Raw genomic sequence first — 19,138 nt, forward strand, 5'->3', positions numbered from 1 at the left:
CAGGTGACGGATGCCGAGTGCCCCTTGGAGACCACCTGCTGCCCACGTAGAGGCTGCTGCCTCAAGCCCCAGCCCAGGGTCTCGCATCTCCACCTGAAGCTACCAGGACTCCCTCTAGCTGAGCTCCCGTCTCACTAGCCCAGTGGTTCTCATCCAGGGCATGACCTCAGGGGCCTGACAATGATGAAGACCTCTTGGTTGTCAAATCTGGGTTAGGGGAACAGCTGGAGTCTAGTGACCAGAGGTCAGGAATGCTGCCCAGAACAGGCCTCACAATGAAGGATCATCATCCCCAAGGGGCGGCAGTGCCCAGGTGGGAAATCCTGACGCGGCTGCTCACCGCCTCCCACATCTGCTTCATGCGGGATCTCCCAGCAGCTCTGGGCCTCCTGGCGCCCCACCTCACTGCCTCACTGCACAGCTCACTCACGGGTCCCCAGTGGGCCACACTGCCTGGTGTCCATGTCAGGCACTACCTTCCCTACATATCCCTGCCTCCCCAGCTGGCCAGGAGACTGTGTTCCAGGCTCTGGGCAGGCTCAGCTGGCTTTAGAAGATGCCCGGGTCAGGTGGCCACGAGCCACCCTTGCTTCCCCAGGGCCCCGTTAAACATCTTGCTGGTACATCTGTGTCCCCAACCCTGCCAGGAGCTCCTGGAACAAGGTGGGGTCTAAACGTGATCCCCGCAGGCAGCCTCAGGGAAGCACAGTAAGGGAATGACCCGCTCAGTGCAGCCCCGAGATCCCCGTCCTTTCAGACGGCCCCTCCCCAGCACTGTCTCCGTGGGGAATAAGCTTCTCCCCACACTTCCCAAACACCCAGGATGCTGAGGGCGATGGGGGAGCAGCAAACACTTAAGCATAATGAGGGCAAAACCGATTCTCAAGTGGGGAGAACGTTTTCCGTCAGGCATGTTCGCCCTTTTGAAGTTGTGGTGGACACACCTTCAAACCAGCCTTGGGGGAAAAAACAAACAAACAAACAAACAAACAAAAAACCAGCCTGGGGTGAAGCAATGACTGAAAATGCTCCACTCGGCCCCAAACCTCCCGGCGTGGCTCTGGGCGTGGGGGCTGTGTTGTTTCATCTGTGCTTGGCGGAGCGCCACACAAATGTACAAGTGCCTGCCTTTGAAAAGACCGTCCTGGAAAAACGTCCGACTCCAATGTACCCTTTGGTTTTGCTGAAGGTGAATTAGACAAATAAACCTTCTCGTCTAAAATGTCATCAGGCAGAAAGGAAAAATAAACAGACTCTGCCTGCTCCCTGCCTGGGAGGGTTCCCTACCCCACGGCTTCTGGTGGCTTTGGCCAGTGGGGAACCAGATGGGAGGATAGAGTGAGGGAGGGGAGGGGTGTCAGGAGGGTCCCAGGTTAGCTGTGCCCCTCCTGGGTGGTCCGCAGCCCTCTCCTGTGGCTTCTGACCATGACCCCTTCTTTCTGGGCTCCAATCTGCCCTTTCCCTTGATGCTCTAGGACTAAGGGCCATCGCAGCTCCGCTGGCACTGCCTCCAGCCCTGGGTCCCACACCGCCTCCCATGGATGCCCCACGCCCTGCCCAGCCCTTTGTAAATAACCCTTCCAGGGCTGGTCCCACTGGAGCACCCCATCTGCTTCCTGTGGGGACCCTGACTGCTCCACCAGCCTGGCAGCTCCCAGGCCCTGTACACTGGCGGGTGGGGGAAAGGTCCCCGCAGGTTGCACGTGGACACAGTGCAGGAGGCCACTCTGACAGGCAACACCCAGGAGATCATGCTCAGACCTAAAATGCAGGTGGCCCACATCTCAGAGACACAGCCACTCTGGAGGGCGGGGGACAGAGAATGAGACTGAAGAGAGGAGGGTGGGCAGCAGCGGCGCGGCCCGCACCAATGCTTCCACCCTCTCCAGACTGTTGTATGCTGAATTTTTTCAAGTATGTTTTCTTCATCATCCCCCAAAATGCAAAAACCAAAACCAGCGAGGTGGTGTGGCAGGTAAATGGAGCGTGCTGGGGCAAGGACACAGCTGGGCGGGGCAGGGGGGATGACCGTCCGCATCAGCCAAGGCAGGCAGGGACGCATGTGCAGGGGGGTTCCCTCGGCTGTGTCACCCACCACCCTCAAGATCACCCTTGTAGCCCCAGCCCTGAGCCCCTCTCAATTGGTTATGGCCCTGGACACCCCTCATCGTCCAGCCCCAATGCCTCCTCCTCGTGGGGGTCCCCTCCCACCCTGAGCCTGTCCTCTTCCCCAAAACCTTCCCTGGTGGCCCGAGATCACCCCCAGGGTGGCTGCTGGAGGACAGGACCAGAGGTGACATTGGAGACAAAGTGGAGGCCCAGAGAGGAGAGGAACCAGCCCCCAGAAGATTGTCTTCCTGACCTCAAGCCGGCCCCCGCCACCCCTCCAGGCCCCCACACTACTCACAACCTGACTGGTCCTGCCCCCAGCTCAGGCGCACTCCAGAGGAGGCCTCTGCACCTGGGTTTGTCAGAGCTGCCACTCGGAGACTAAGTCACGGAGCAGCGGTACTGTCTCCTTCTCGGGCTGATGCTCATAATCTCTGCTAACACATTCCTAGTGTGTGGCCCCGTCAGACCTCCTAATGGACGCCTAAAGACACAGTAAAAACTGGTTGGTTTCCTCCATCAAATAACCTCAGGCAAGAGAGAGAAGTATCTAGCGCTCGCAGGAAAGGCCTAATCCCACACGGGAGGCTGTGCTCAGGCACCGCTGAAAGGACCGGGCCCTAGACACGGAAGCCGTGGATCCCGGTAATCCACCGTCCTCTGTTTATCTTCTTACATGAGGCCCCTCTCCTCCGGGACAGTGCAGGTGGCGTCCTGCATGGGGACTTTGCTCCTCTGAGCACCCGGAAAGGGGCGGCGGCAGGCGGGCCCCAGTGAACACTCACTGTTCAGAGCCAGGGTGGAGTGTGGACAGAGGTGGCCACGGTGGCGTCCTGGCTGCGAGTCCCTCTGCAACTGCAGACACACTGTTGCTTCTGCCATAGGCAGATGATGATTCTGGAGTGTTGGGCACTGATGGGGAGACCAAGGCTGACTCAACCTCCCCCTGCCTACCCCCTCCCCAGCAAAAAACGTTCATCTCTGGACTTGGTCTTCTGATATGTGCAGGAAGGAAAATGCGCCACCTATGCCCTATGCTTCCCTGACGATGGGGCACCGTCTCCAGGGTCCCCTGTGGCCCAGCCCTTGGGAGGCACCACCCCAGGGGTCATCGAGCTCTGGTGTCCAGCCCCAGCTGGCTGGAAGGGCACAACAGGAAGGGTCACCGGGTCAAAGTAGGCAGCGCCAGGCAGCAGGACGCAATGGCCACCCGTGCAGCTCACCCAGGTGAACGCGCTTCACACTGGCTAGCACTGCCCCACACAGCCACAGGACGGCACCGTATCAAGAAAAGACTCGGTCTTTGAAATGGACAATAGCAGCAAATAAATCCGCGTCTGTGAGGGCTACCCTCTTCCTCTTGCTCAGCCCTGAGCCCCTCACCCCACCAGCCCCTGCACCTCTGTCAAGCACATGGTTCTCCAAACATCAGCCAAGCCCCACTAGGGGTGATATCCAATGTGCGGCAGCCCAGACCCTGCCCAGACACCTGCCAGCCTTCTCTCAATATCCCCCCAAACCCCGAGCAAGCACTCAGCTCCCAAACCTCACCAGCATCTCCCATCTGCCCTCCTCCCAAATGAGGTTCAAGCTCCACCTGCCCTGGGTTGGCACTGATGGGACAGAGGACAAAAACTATGGTCTCTGTGCAGGTGACCACTACTTGGAGTCTGTGTGGCATGCCTGGGAGATGATGGGATATTCAAGGCAGATGGGAGGGGCGGGCCAGGGAGGTGGAGGGACGCCGGTGGCCAGCATGGAAAGGAGAGTGAAAGCCAGTGGAGGCGGCACTACGACCTCAGGCCCAGTGGCTGGACCCCAACTGCTGGCGAGTCGCAGCCAGGCACAGTGGCTGTGAAAGAAGGAAGATGCTATCTCCATAGAAGGACTGGCTCGATTCTCCTGGAGGACAGAGGAGCCCTCGTCTGCCGACCAAGCTTAGGCCCCAGCCTTGTGAAGTCTGGGAAGCGGGGCACGGGGGGGCGGCCAGGCTCCAGGAGGGGCCGGTAAGACCCACGCAGACCCACGAGCAAGCGGGGGCATACCCTGGAGCTTCCCAAGAAGAGAAAAGGGATTTGCAAAATCACAGCCGTGGAAAGCACAGCATTTTGATGCAAAAAACAATGTGTTTCCTTACAAGCCAATGAACAGCAAAATAAAGTGAAACCAAAACCACCCAGCCTTCACGGCACTTCCTTGGAGAGTGTTCTGGCTCTCCAGTTACATCCAGGTACAGTGGACGATTTTGGCTACAGAGCCATGTATGAACAGCCCAGAATTTCAGCCACTAGTAGACTCTGGCCAAGGTGGCTGCAAATGAATAAGCCCTTTCTGTGTCCCTCCCCCAGCCAGGAGATCTCTGGGGTCCCTGTGTCCCCCCCGACCCAGAGCTCTGGGTGGGACTATGACCCCAGCACAGGGCTCAGGTGTATTACACAGACCCTCCACAAATGTGCATTTCCTAAACCAGTTTTTCCAATAGCACATTTAAAAAAAAAATTCCGAGCACAAATGTCTCAAGACAGAAAATCTACCAGGGCACCTTTTTTCCTTCCTTTTTTTTTTAGATGGAATTTCGCTCTGTTACCCAGGCTGGAATACAGTGGCACGATCTCGGCTCACTGTAACTTCTGCCTCCCAGGCTCAAGTGACTCTCCTGCCTCAGCCTCCTGAGTAGCTGGGATTACAGGCACCCGCCACCACGCCCGGCTAATTTTTTAATTTTTGTATTTTTGGTAGAGACAGGGTTTCACCACGTTGGCCAAGCTGGTCTCGAACTCCTGACCTCAGGTAATCCACCTGCCTTGGCCTCTCAAAGTGCTGGGATTACAGGCGTGAGCCACTGCGCCTCGCCCCAGGGCACCTTCTCGAGCCACCCTGGGGCAAGGGGGAAGTGGTGGGGCCCATCTTACCTTGTTGTAATACTGCACCTGCACAGAGTGCCACCGCCCGTCACTCACACCACTGGGAACCTTCGGTGCCACGGTCGTTGTTGTCTCACCTGCATGGTGGGAGGGAGACCCAGAGAGAAAACAGGGGTTGGCGGGGCCTACTGGGGACCGAGGATTGGGCTGTGAGGCATCGGGGGAGACAGGTGCACATGGCCACGTCCTCCCTCCCCTCCCCAAGGCACCATGGTGGGAGGCGCCCACCACTCCATCCATTTTCTTTTCTGGTTACAAAAGTAATTCTTGTTCCTCTTTTCTGGTTTTGTTTGTTTTGAGATGGAGTCTTGCTCTGTCGCCCAGGCTGGAGTGCAGTGGCGCGATCTCAGCTCACTGCCACCTCCGCCTCCTGGGTTCAACAGATTCTCCTGCCTCAGCCTCCTGAGTAGCTGGGATTACAGGCACCCACCACCATGCCCGGCTAATTTTTGTGTTTTTAGTAGAGACGGGGTTTCACCACGTTGGCTAGTCTAGTCTCGAACTCCTGACCTCGTGATCTGCCTGCCTTGGCCTCCCAAACTGCTGGGATAACGGGCGTGAGCCACCGTGCCTGGCCTTGTTCCTTTTCTAAATATGAAAAAATATAAACACGGAAAACCCATCTGTCTGTACCAGCAGCAGTCACACCTACTCCGCACCAGGGGTCGAACCCTTTTTCTATGCATTGCATCAACGTAGACAAAATCATCAAAACCAATTCCCCTTTAGGTCACTTAATCAAATAAATGTCATCTCAGGCTTTTAACAACTCTTAAACCACATAACACGTCCCATCGTGAGGTGGCAGATGCGTCTCTTGTGCATCTCTGCTTCGGGGTGTCTGTCATTTCCACGCTTTGACCTCCTGCTGGAGTGGGGCAGGAGAGTCCCTTTGGGGATTCTGGGGCACAACCCTGAGTCAGCAGCAGCAGCTGGGAGGAAGGAGCTTCAGGGGCACCAAAGGACAGGTGCGGTGGGTACCAGGTCCCAGGCAGAGAATACCGTCTCCAGGGAACCAGCAGGAGTTCTGGAAACAGGTGTGGGAGACACTGGCCAGGGGAATAGCCTAATCCCACCTCACAGAGCCCGGAGGGCTATGGCCACCTCTCCCATGGTGGTTGGCTGCTGTTACAGGTGCCTCCCTTTCTTTATTGCGTATAGAAAACCAAGCTCCATCCTCCACCATCACACACATGTCATTCAACACGGGCCAGGGTTCGAGAGACGGAAGCACCTCTGAGCCATCTTGGTGAACTTCCAGGTGAAGGAGAAGATGGCAGAATTCACTCCTGAAAGTCAAGTGTGCCAGGCTGAGCCTGGTGGCTCACACCTGTAATCCCGCACTTTGGGAGGCCAAGGTGGGCGGATCACTTGAGGTCAGGAGTTCAAGACCAGCCTGGCCAACACAGTGAAACCCTGTCTCTACTAAAAATACAAAAATTAGCCGGGCATGGTGAAACGTGCCTGTATTCCCAGCTACTTGAGAGGCTGAGGCATGAGAATCGCTTGAACCTGGGAGGTGGAGTTCGCAGTGAGCCGATATTGCACCACTGCACTCCGGCCTGGGTGAAAGAGTAAGACTTTGTCTCAAAAGAAGAACAAAAACAAAAAAAAAAGTCATGTGTGCCAGAAAAACACAGATATACCTGTTGGCAGTCTGGAGAAATGTTCTTTTCTAACAACTGGAATAACATGTTTAATGGCCTTGTCGATATACTTTTTTTAAAAGAGACAGAGTCTCGCTATATTGCCCAGGCTGGTCTTGAACTTCTGAGCTCAAGCAATCTGCCCGCCTTGGCCCCTCAAAGTGCTAGGATTACAGGCATGAGCCACCTTGCCTGGCCAGCCTTGTCCAAAAAAAAAAAAAAAAAAAAATTTTTTTTTTTTTTTTTTTTTTTTTGAGATGGAGTCTCACTCTGTCACCCAGGCTGGAGTGCAATGGCATGATCTCGGCTCACTGCAACCTCCACCTCCCAGGTTCAAGCAATTCTGCCTCAGCCTCCTGAGTAGCTGGGATTACAGGCAAGTGCCACCATACCTGGCTAATTTTTGTATTTTCAGTAGAGCTGGGGTTTCACCATGTTAGCCAGGCTGGTCTCTAACTCCTGACCTCAGGTGATCTGCCTGCCTCAGCCTCCCAAAGTGCTGGGGATTACAGGCATGAGCCACTGCACCCGGCCAGCGTTGACATTTTTAATCTAGAGATGTACCACAATTTAATGATTCCTTGGTTTCTGAAAACAGGAACCAGATCGTCCACATTTCCAGCACTATAAATAACACTGTTATGAACATCTTTTTATCATTATTATTTTTTGAGACAGAGTCTCACTCCGTCACCAGGCTGGGGTGCAGTGGCGTGATCTCAGCTCACTGCACCCTCTGCTTCCTGGGTTCAAGCAATTCTCCTGCCTCAGCCTCCTGAGTAGCTGAGATTACAGGCAGGCACCACCACGCCCAGCTAATTTTTGTATTTCTAGTAGAGACGGGGTTTCACCATGTTGGTCAGGCTGGTCTCGATCTCATGACCTTGTGATCCACCCACCTCGGCCTCCCAAAGTGCTGAGATTACAGGCGTGAGCCACCGCGCCCGGCCTGTTATGAACATCTTTGTGTACTTTGGATTTCTTCAATAAGACAGGTTCCTAGACCTACAACTGAGGGATGAAAGGGTAAGCAGCTTGGAGGCGCTGCACAGGGCGAGGGTCGTTTTAGCCCACAAAGTATGTGTGAATTGCTCAGAGCTGCCCTTCCTGGGGAGAAGGCCCCACCTGCAGAGAAGGTGAGCTGCACCTGCTCGTCCACGATCTCCAGGGCGATGAAGTCGTGCTTCTCATTGAAGCGGCCGTTGTAGAGAAGCAAGCCGTTCCTTTCCTGAGTGGCAAACCTGTGGGGCCAAGCAGAGGCACATCACAGGACGAAGACCCCAGGGTCCAAAGGCTGCCTAGGAATGACAAGTCCAGCCGGAGGAGGGCAAGCACGTGGGGCTACGATTCAGGAAAGAATGGTGTCAGGCATGCGTCCTTCTCATAGGAGCAGACAGCCCATCAAGCTTGATAAGCAGGGTTCTTTTCTGGAAGCAGCAAACCAGAATCCATGGGGAGTCTGCTTACTACGGCCTGTAGAATGCAAAAAATATCCCATTTGCACAACATGCTACAAGTACGACCAGCGGCCAGGACGCCTGTTACTGATGTGTTTGGGCAAAGCACGTGCTGTACATTTTCTGCTGCTGTGAAGAGATCCCCTCGTGTGTGCGTCAGGGCATGGGGACCTGGTACCTTCCCAGGCAGGGATGATGCTATGGAAGGACCTTTCTTATGGCCTCTCCCCCCCCGGCACTCAGCCACAATAGCATCTTTTGGCTCCCAAACACAGGTCAAAAAGACCCCAGAGCCTTTGCACCAGCTACCCCCTATGCCAGAAACAATCTTCCCAGGCTTTGCAGATCACTCAGGGGTCAACCCAGCTGTACTTGCCCTGACTCATTGTACTCTACGTTGCCCTCACCTCCCACCAGCCTATGACATCACTCAGTTAATTTCTGAAATCATGCTGCTGACTCATTGGTTTATAAGAATGTATGATCCATAAGGGGAGGAACCACAGCTCTCATTCCCTGCTGCATTCCAGAACCCAAAGAAGATCTGGTCCATATCAGTGCTTAATATGGGCTGTGTGAATAAATGAAAGGAAGAGGCATGAACAGACGCCTGAACATGAACAGGCCTGTCAGAACTTAGAGCACGCTGAGCAAAAAACCACCTGCTCGGGCAGGAGATCATCAAATTCTCAGAAATCCTTCTCCCACCCAGAGGCCCCGGGCAGGGGGTCTTCAGACCCAAATCACAACACCTCCCCCACCTCCCTGGTTTCAGAGAACTTGGCAAACCTCCTGAGTGAGCTTGGAACTGGCTCCTGAGCTGGCTGGGTGTCTCCACCATCAGAGATCCACGGCAGGAACTCCTTTTAACCTAAGGTTGGTTTATCCATTTTCCTGCAGCAGGAGTCGGCCTGAGCCAGCCTCGAGCATCTGACCTCAGCCTTTTTTCTTGAGTTAAAAATTGATGGTTTCGGCTGGCCGGTGGCTCACGCCTGTAATCCCAGCACTTTGGGAGGCCGAGGTGGGTGGATCACCTGAGGTCAGGTTGACCAGCCTGGCCAACATGGTGAAACCCCGTCTCTACTAAAAATACGAAAATTAGCCAGGCATGGTGGTGGGCACCCGTAATCCCAGCTACTCAAGAGGTTGAGGCAGGAGAATTGCTTGAACCTGGGAGGCGGAAGTTGCAGTGAGCCGAGATCATACCGCCACTGCACTCCAGCCTGGCAACAAAGCAAGACTCCGTCTCAAAAAAACAAAAAAAACTGATGGTTCCCAACTGTCCCCCAAACCCCCTCTCTTTAGAATGCAAGCAAGAAATGACGACAAACACAAAGAAAAATACCCACACAGCACACTGATGCTTGGGCAGGGAATGAGCAGGGAGAAGGGATCTTAATGACGATGGGACCAACTCAGTGCAGGCTTGTTTCCTGAGACTCAGCCCCTGGGTCATACCTGATTGCCTTTGGTAGGTTTCACTTCTATGCGGTTCCCTTTGGACCCAGGTGGGGGCTGGTGGGCAGCGTCAGTGTCAAACAGTCCTGCACGGCCCCCCTGGCAAGCACACGTACACCGCTGGCAATGGAGCAATAAAGAAGGGACCCAAAGCCGAGGGGAGGGTTGGAACAATGCAAGCAAAAAGCAAGAAAAGGAAAGACCAGAAAACAGAAACCAAGGCCCAGAGACGGGGGCCAGGGAAGGAGAAGGAAAGAACAAAGAGCCGTGGGGATGAGAGGCAGCTGGGAACGGAGCCCGGAGCCCACTTGGGAGCCTGGACACTTGGCAAAGAGAAACTAGAAAGAGGAGAAGGGGCTATGAAAGCACCCACCTGAAACAAAAGCAGCTAGGCGCCCCCAACCCGGCCCCTCACAGCCGCTCTCAGAGGCTCAAGAGGGCCCTGCCCACAGCCCCCACCACTCCCAAAGTGTCACTGCCCTGGAAGCTTGGGGAGGCACCTTATGATTTTACTTTTAAAGGTATTCCCTACAAAACCCTCGGTGATTTAGTGTCAGCTCTGATTGTTTAGCCACCGTCACACATAAGGGAAACTGTTCATAATTGTCCAGTGCAATAATCTCAGACATACAGAATCTGACAAGCAGCAGCATAACATTCCCTTGTGCAGACATTTAATTAAACGTTATTGGAGGTGGAGAGGATAGTGGTGGTCACCAGAGGCTGGGGAGGGAGCAGGGAAGGGGCTGAAGAGAAGTGGGTTAAGGGGTACAAAGACACAGAAGGAATAAGCTTTTGTGTTTTTTTCTGAGATGGAGTCTCGCTCTGTTGCCCAGGTTGGAGTGCAGTGGTGCAATCTCAGCTCACTGCAACCTCCACCTTCTGGTTCAAGCGGTTCTCTTGTCTCAGCCTCCTGAGTAGCTGGGATTACAGGCGTAAACCACTGTATCCAGCTCATTTTTGTATTTTTAGTAGAGATGGGGTTTTGCCACGTTGACTAGGCTGGTCTCAAACTCCCAACCTCAGGTGATCCACCCGCCTCGGCCTCCCAAAGTGCTGCGATTACAGGCGTGAGCCACCGCGCCTGGCCTGGAGCTACTCAACTATCAAAGGCCACACACGGAGGACATCGACGTCACTCTCTAGAGGGATGGGGTGCACGGAGGAGCTCGCCCCTTTCCTAAAGAGACCCCCGTGTGGCGCGGCGGGACGCACACTCACGTGAGGGAGATGGTGAAGTGGAAGCGCTGTCTCAGGCCCCGGAAGGTGACGAAGGACCGGGGCGGGAAGCTCCTGGTGGTCACCTCACAGTAGGGCCTCTCATACTCGCCAGGAGGACACACGCAGTGGAAGCCGCCGATGAGCAGGTTCACGCAGGTGCCCCCGTTCTTGCACACCCCGTTGGCACAGCGGCCTGAGCGGGCATCCACCTCACAGTGCTCTCCTGGGGGGCGAGAGGAAGATGCCAGAGAGGAGGTTACCGACCAGCCAGGGAAAAGCCAACGAGCCTGTCGCAGACCCTGGACACACCCCAGCCACACAGTCAGCTGCTGAAAGAAAACCCGACTGACTCCAGGACAGGTCTGTGACATGAACAGAAACCCGTTGAGTTCTCAAGGACTTGCCCAGAGCCGTGCCAGAGTCGGCTGCACCCAGCTCCTGGTGGGCAAGCTAAGGATGGTGGCCAGGGGGTTTCCAAAAAGCACTCTGTGGGGTCAAAGAAATGGCAGCAATGAGCCCTTCCCAGCCTCCAACCCTGTTCTGAGCACCCTGCAGGCTGAGCTGGACTCTTCTGAGGGGAACGCCTAGAAACAGACCAGAGGACCTCAGGCCCCTCCCCACACCTATGCCCGTGCCACAGCAGAACACAGCAGAGCCTCGTCAGAGATTCGGAGCATGCCGCCATCACATGACCCAAAGGCCACCTTCTGAGCAGGCCGCCTGCCCTGACTGCCGTCCGCCCTCCCACCCCTCACACAGACCCCTCGCACTCTCTGGCCACCCCTGGATTCCAACCCGGTTCTAATCTGGCCCGTCTCGCCCACCAGCCTGTGAGCTCCTGAAGGGCAGGCACCACCCTACTCTGATGTCCTTCCCAGAGTTTAAACTCTTTTGTGACAGGAAGGTTCTGGAAGCTTTCCCAGAAAACCAGCCAGGCAGCCCACAGCACACTGCCTCTCTCCCCATCCGCCCTCAGACCAGCAGTGCTCAGAACCTCATCTTTTCGGAGGGTCTCAGTGTTCGCCATGCTTCGACCCAGTTGTTCCTGGACTGGCCGCTGCATCCTCCAGCAACCAGGTGTGTGGCTGGTGACACTCCCACCCCCAGACAGGGATGGTGAGCCGCAATCTGCACAGCCCATGCTGCCTCCTCTGCCTCCACCACATGGGGTGGACATTGGCCGGAGACCCCTCACAGACCTTCAGGGGCTTCCAACGACCAGAAAATTCCCAGCAACATTCTCTCCCAGTTACAGAATTTTAAATGAATGCATTTTAAAATTAAAGTATTACATTCACATACTAAACAAACAAAAAACACAGTAAAAAAAGTATGGCGTGGGCCGGGCGTGGTGGCTCGTGCTTGTAATCCCAGCACTTTGGGAGGCCAAAGTGGACGGATCACCTGAGATCCGGAGTTTGAGACCAGCCTGGCCAACATGGGGAAACCCCGTCTCTACTAAAAATACAAAAATCAGCTGGGTGTGGTGGCACATGCCTGTAATCCCAGCGACCTGGGAGGCTGAGGCAGGAGAATCGCTGGAACCCGGGAGGCGGAGGCTGCAGTGAGTCGAGACTGCACCACTGTACTCCAGCCTGGGCAACAGAGAGAGAGACTGTCTCAAATCGCAGTATTCCATCAGAGGACCACGTCAAAACTTACATCAATCACATCCAATCGACGGGCATGTGGGCCATTTCTAGTTTTCATTTATGGCAAGTGACTTTTCAGTAAACATTCTCCTATATAAACCTTGGTGTGCTTTAAGACTCTCTGGAGAAAATCCCAAACACTGCTCAAAGGTCACCCACAAGTGACATCATTTTTTTTTGAAACAGAGTCTCACTCTGTCACCCAGCCTGGAGTGCAGTGGCGTGATCGAGGCTCACTGTCACCTTCGCCTCCCGGATCCAATCAATTAGCCACCATGCCCGGCTAATTTTTGTATTTTTAGTAGAGACAGCGTTTCACCATGTTGGCCCGGCTGGTCTCAAGGGATCAGCCCACCTTGGCCTCCCAAAGTGCTGGGACTACAGGCATGAGCCACCACGCCCAGCCACAAGCGACATTTTGATGGATATTTCCAAACCGCCATCTCCAAAAGGCTGCACATACCCACTCCCACCAACACAGATCATAGAATTTTGTTTTGTCTCTTCAACACTAGGTATCATCAATCTTTTTTTTTTTTTTTTTTTTCCTGAGACGGAGCCTCGCTCTGTCACCCAGGCTGGAGTGCAGTGGCGCGATCTCGGCTCACTGCAAGCTCCACCTCCCGGGTTCACACCATTCTCCTGCCTCAGCCTCCCGAGTAGCTGGGACTACAGGCACCCGCCACCACGCCCGGCTAATTTTTTTGTATTTTTAGTAGAGACAGGGATTCACTGTGTTAGCCAGGATGGTCTCCATCTCCTGACCTCGTGATCCGCCTGCCTTGGCCTCCCAAAGTGCTGGGATTACAGGCGTGAGCCACCGCGCCCAGCCAGTATGATCAATCTTTAAAATATTTTGCATCTCTGACAAATGGATCTCAACGATCTTTTCATTTGCATTTATCTTTGATGAGGCCAGCATCTTTTCCTGTTTTATTGACAATTGACACTCTCTTTCCTAGAAGCTGCCTGAGTTTGTCTTTCTGCTGGGTTTTTGGTCCCCCTCTTACTGTGTTATAGAAGCTCCCTGTAAATTATGGAAGGAACTATTGTCATTTTCGTGGCAATTTCCCCCAGCTTAATGTTTAACATTAGGTTTTATGTATTTGTAGCCCCACAGAAATTTTTTGTCTGTATATGATCATATTTATCCATTTTTTTCTTCATGGCTCTGGTCATCTTGGGTTGTTAAAAGACTGCCACAGGCCAGATGCAATGGCTCACACCTATAATCCCAGCACTTTGGGAGGCTGAGGAGGGTGGATGTCTTGAGGCCAGGAGTTGAAGACCAGCCTGACCAACATGGTGAAACCCCGTCTCTACTAAAAATACAAAAATTAGCCAGGTGTGGTGGCGGGTGCCTGTAATCCCATCTACTCGGGAGGCTGAGGCAGGAGAATTGCTTCAACCCGGGAGGCGGAGGTTGTAGTGAGCCGAGGTCACACTACTGCACTCCAGCCTAGGTGCCAGAGCGAGACTTCATTTCAAAAAAAAAAAAAAAAAAAAAGAGAGACTGCTATAAAGATGGAACTGGGGGGACATCCAATGTGAGGATGCTCAGTGCATAACCCAGCGTACCCTTCAAATGGCAGCATCTTCCTGGAGCCCCCAGAGTGGGATGGCTCCACGATGGGCCCTTTGGACAGGCACCTGCGATGTCCCCCGAGAGGCCTCCAACCACGCTCCGGACGGCCAGTGGGATTCACAGAGCCGCTGCCGTGTGGGACAGCCTAATTTGATGCCAACTCAAACAGACAGAATGAAAACACACTTACGACGCCTCAGTCTGCTTGGGCTGCCACAATGAAGCATGACAGATCGGGGGCTTATACAACAGACACTTATTTCCCAGAGCTCTGGAGGTTGGAAGCCCAACATCACGCTTCCAGCTGAGGTGGCCTCTGTGGAGGTCTGTCTTTCTAGCTAGCAGACGGTGCCTTCTTGCCGCGTAAGGGAGAGGGCTGTGGTCTCTTCCTCTCCTTACAAAGACTCTAATTGCAGCCTGGGGGCCCCACCCCATGACTTCATCTAAACCTAATCACCTCCTAAAGCGCCCATCCTGGGGCATAGGGCTTCAATGTAGAAATTTATGAGGGCACAACTCTGTCCAGAGCAGACATGTATGAGACAACTGGCAATTTTAAAAGACTAGTGAACATTAAACTTTATTATCCATTTTTAAAAATAAAGAGATCATGGTGGCTCACGCCTGTAATCCCAGCACTTGGGGAGGCTGAGGCGGGTAGATTACCAGAGGTCGAGAGTTCAAGACCAGCCTAACCAACATGGTGAAACCTCATCTCTACTAAAAATACAAAATTAGCTGGGTGTGGTGGCACACGACTGTAATCCCAGCTACTCGGGAGGCTGAGGCAGGAGAATTGCTTAAATCCGGGGAGCCAAGGTTGCAGTGAGCCGAGATGGTGCCATTGCAATCCAGCCTGGGCAGCAAGAGCGAAACTCCATCTCAAACAAACAACAACAAGAAAAAAAAGAAATCAGGTGCTATCGAGGGTAGGTGCTGAGGTATACCCTCCACCCTACCCCTCTCCAGGACGGGGCTCTGGGGTGTGGGTTGCTGACGGCTCACAGCTGAGACCCTGCACTCAGATTCCGCCTCCCGGCCCAGTTCCACTGCCCTCGCTGGGGCAGCCCCCATCCAGCAATGGGTCAGGGTGGATACAGTGACCATCAGACTGCCCAACGCAGGCCATCCCCGAGGGGCCATCCCAGCTCTGCAGCACACTGTGGGGTGGCTGAGGCCTTGTACACCTGCAGGGCAGTCCGACCTCCCCTCTGCCCAGGCCAGGGCCCCTCCCTGCCCCCAGCTGTGGCTCCTGAAGGCTCCTGGACACCTGCTGCCTCCTGAGCTGGGGCCTGGAGTCTGTTTCTCAGGGAGGCCAACCTCAGCCACGTGCTGATTTCAGTGAGTTCAGTCGTTTTAGGAAATCCTGTCAATCCTCCAAGGGAATGCTTCGAATGAGCTTTTGAAGAACAAATGAAACTGATTTATAATCAGCATAACAATCATCAGAGGTAAATGGTGCCTCTGAAGAATCTGAGTTCTCCCTCTGCTTCCCCCAGGCATCTCCCACTCTTCATTACCAGGTTGCAACACCTAAGAATGTGTAACTGGGCCTGGCATGGTGGCTCACGCCTGTAATCCCAGCACTTTGGGAGGCCGAGGCGGGAGGATCATGAGATCTGGAGATCAAGACCATCCTGGCTAACACGGTGAAACCCCATCGCTACTAAAAATACAAAAAAAAAAAAATTAGCCGGGCGTGGTAGCGGGCGCCTGTATCCAGCTACTTGGGAGGCTGAGGCAGGAGAATGGCGTGAACGCGGGAGGCGGAGCTTGCAGTGAGCCGAGATGGCACCACGGCACTCCAGCCTGGGGGACAGAGCGAGACTCCGTCTCTCAAGAAAAAAAAAAAAAGAATGTGTAACTGGCTAAGCCAAGGTGACTCCAGATTCCAGTATGAAGCCCTCTCGAGAACGAGGAGGGCTGAAGTCGCTGACGTTTTGCTGAATTTCATGAGCACGCACGGCCTCCACGCCAGTAACCCCGAGGGCTCACAGGTACCAGAGCTGACGCCGGGTCAGAGCCAGGCACAGGCCAGGGGGGTGCTTTCCCCTCCACCCCAGGAGTCAGGGCAGGATCCCATCCGCCTGTTCTGCACTGGCAGGGGCTGCCCCCAGGGAAATGGGAACAGAGGGGTTTCCCACCCCACCCAGTTAAAGCAGACAGAGAGGAGCCAACCCTAGACCCTCATCCAGGCTCCCAGCACCCGTTGGAGGCTAACCTCCCTGCCACTCCCCGCTATGGGGGTCAGCCCACCACAGATGCTGCACCCCGCTGCCCTGCAGGCGGGCCATGTGCACACACACACACACACACATTTGCACAATGCTTATAACCTTCCACATGTATTCACACATGCACTCACAATTTCCCATCTACACATGTCCATACACCTGTTCACACACACACTCATACATACACATGCGTTGACACACCCTCACAGACACCTCACATCCTGTCACACACAGGTGCATACCTGCACACCCAGCTGCATACTCATATAAGCAAGTCAGTGCTCGTGGCTTCCTGGCCTTTGTAAATCCCGTGCGTTCACGGGAGGTGTGACGCTTAAGGTGTATTTCTCCTCCTTTGGACACTTCAAATTATCTTGTTTCTACTTTTAAAATATGTGACATTTGGGAGTGTTTGCTTTCCAAGTTCCAGCCAGTGGCCAAGCACAGCACACTCTGGAATAACAAAGCCACCGGGAGAGGCTGGGTGTACTCACCCAACCGCGACGGCAAACAAAGGGCCTGTGGGGCCCAGCCCTGCCCTTCCCACAGCCGCTTCTGTCTGTCCCAGGTACTAAGAACCCAGGCTGGGCCCGGGGCTCAGACTCTCCCAGAGGAAAGTGAGGCCCAGGCCCATGACCTCCACGTAGCTTCCCGGTCCCACCTGCTCTGGGTCGGAACTCACTCTCCCCTCATCCGAGGGCTGGAAGTCTCGGCTTCTCACCTCCAGCCTGGGATTTCCTCTAAAAGGCCCAGGAAAAGGTGGCCCAGCCCTGGGTGAAGACAGCGCTTTGTATCTGGAAGGTTTGAATTTGAACTTGCAGACCGGCATTCCTGCTACCAAATTTGATTTCTAGTGGCCCCCGATATCCTCAGGCTGCCCCGTGAAAGGGAGGCTGATAGACATAAGCTTGTCCTGCCCCCAAGGGGGGCACCTCTGCAGGGACCAGAGATCAACAGGTGGCTGCTAATGCCCGTGAGAGCACAGCAAACCCAGCCACAGGTGTTTGCCCCTCGCTGAAAAGGTCTTGCTCCTTTAAATATGTTGCAAATAAAACTAATCTCCATGGAATTGTAGGTTTGGTTTGCTTTGCTTTTTTAATGCGGAGTTGTATTTGCTTTGTTTTTTGTTTGTTTTCATTTTCAGAAAGTAGCTGTATGTGTTTCCCGTGGCAGATGACCCCAAACTGGAGGCTTAAAACAACAGAAATTCATTGTCTCACAGTCGCACAGGCCAGGAGTCCAAAATCAAGGTATCAGCAGGGCCCAGCTCCCTCTGGAGGCTCCAGGGTGGATCTCTCCTGCCTCTACCAGCTTCTAGTGGCTCCCAGCGTCCCTGGCTTGTGGCTGCATCTCTCCAATCTCTGCTCTGTCCTCACAAGGCCGTCAAATCTCCCTCTCCTTCCTGTTATTAAAGACACCAGGCCGGGAGCGGTGGCTCGTGCCTGTAATCCCAGCACTTTGGGAGGCTGAGGTGGGTGGATCACCTGAGATCAGGGGTTCGCCAGCCTGGCCAACATGGTGAAACCCAATCTCTACTACAAAAATTAACCGGCGTGGTGGCAAGCACCTGTAATCTCAGCTACTTGGGAGGCTGAGGCAGGAGAATCCTTTGAACCCGGGAGGCGGAGTTTGCAGTGAGCCAAGATCACACCACTATAGTCCAGCCTGGGTGACAAGAGCGAAACTCCACCTCAAAAATAAAAAATAAGGCTGGGTGCAGTGGCTCAGGCCTGTCATCCCAGCACTTTGGGAGGCCGAGGCAGGTGGATCACCTGAGGTCAGGAGTTCGAGACCAGCCTGGCCAACGTGACAAAACCCCGTCTCTACTAAAAATATAAAAAGTAGCTGGGTATGGTGGCGCATGCCTGTAGTCCCAGCTACTAGGCAGGCTGAGGCAGGAGAATCTCTTGAATCCAGGAGGTAGAGACTGCGGTGAGCCAAAAATTGCACCATCGCACTCCAGCCTGGGTGACAGAGCAAGACTGTCTCAAAAAAATAAAATAAAAAATAAAGACACCAGTCATTGGATTTAGGGTCCACCCTAAATCCACGATGACTTAATCTCAAGGACCCAAACTCATTACATCTGGAAAGAGCCCATTTCCAACTGAGGTCTCATTCTGAGAGTCTGTGTGGACAAGGATTTTGGGAGCCACTGCTGAATTCACTACAGTGGCCCTCCATGTTTGTCCTGGAATTGCAATCGCGTACATTCTAGCCTCTGCAAACCCGGTGCCCCGAGAGCAGCAGCACGTGGCTGGCAGAGCCTTTCCCGCGGATGCTTCAGAGGTGGAAGGGTCCAGAACTCCCCGGGTGCTGTTCTCCCTGCTTGCAAGAGATGCTGCTCCTGGCCTTTGCCAGCTCATCCTCCCCTACCCAGCCAAGGAGAGGTGGAGTCCTCACTGCAACCCCTCCTGCCTCCAGCAGCTCCCTGCACAGCCACAGGCCCCCTCGCCTCGCGGCCCCTGCTCCTGCCGCACAGCCTCCAGACCTACTTGTCCCTTGCATCGCGACAGCAGAGTCCTCCACAACGCTGGCCTCACCATGTGTCAGTCCCACTGGCTAGACTCCCACTGCTCCATAAAGACCCCAGCCTAAGGGGTCCCAGGGCCCAGCCCCCAGCCACACACCCAGCCCCCTCCACACCATACTCACGAGCCTGTGCCGGCCCCACTGTCTCCCTCCTCCCAGGGCGGCTACAGATGGCCCTGTGCGTACACTGCAGGCCATCCTCCAGCCCTGCGTCCTCTCTCTTGGTCTCTGCATGTGGCTTTCCAGTGCCTGGAGGCCACCCGCATCCCCTGGCAGTACCTGTCCTCCGCCTCGAGCACTCTCCCTCTGGGGAAGCTCGG

At 54.6% G+C, this 19,138-nt stretch overlaps 1 protein-coding gene across 2 annotated transcripts in view; it reads right to left on the reverse strand.

Moving 5' to 3' along the window:
- CELSR1 (cadherin EGF LAG seven-pass G-type receptor 1) overlaps nucleotides 1-19,138 on the reverse strand; it is a 182,005-nt gene that overhangs the window by 70,820 nt on the left and 92,047 nt on the right. For both annotated transcript variants that reach the window (XM_055374360.2, XM_055374359.2), the window contains exons 3-5: nucleotides 10,816-11,038; nucleotides 7,805-7,920; nucleotides 5,022-5,110 (exon numbers count right to left, since the gene is read on the reverse strand). In XM_055374360.2, the coding sequence (XP_055230335.1) occupies nucleotides 5,022-5,110; nucleotides 7,805-7,920; nucleotides 10,816-11,038 (428 nt within the window). The remainder of the gene's footprint in view (nucleotides 1-5,021; nucleotides 5,111-7,804; nucleotides 7,921-10,815; nucleotides 11,039-19,138) is intronic.

This window comes from Gorilla gorilla, chromosome 23, assembly GCF_029281585.2.
Source record: "Gorilla gorilla gorilla isolate KB3781 chromosome 23, NHGRI_mGorGor1-v2.1_pri, whole genome shotgun sequence".
NCBI lineage: Eukaryota > Metazoa > Chordata > Mammalia > Primates > Hominidae > Gorilla > Gorilla gorilla.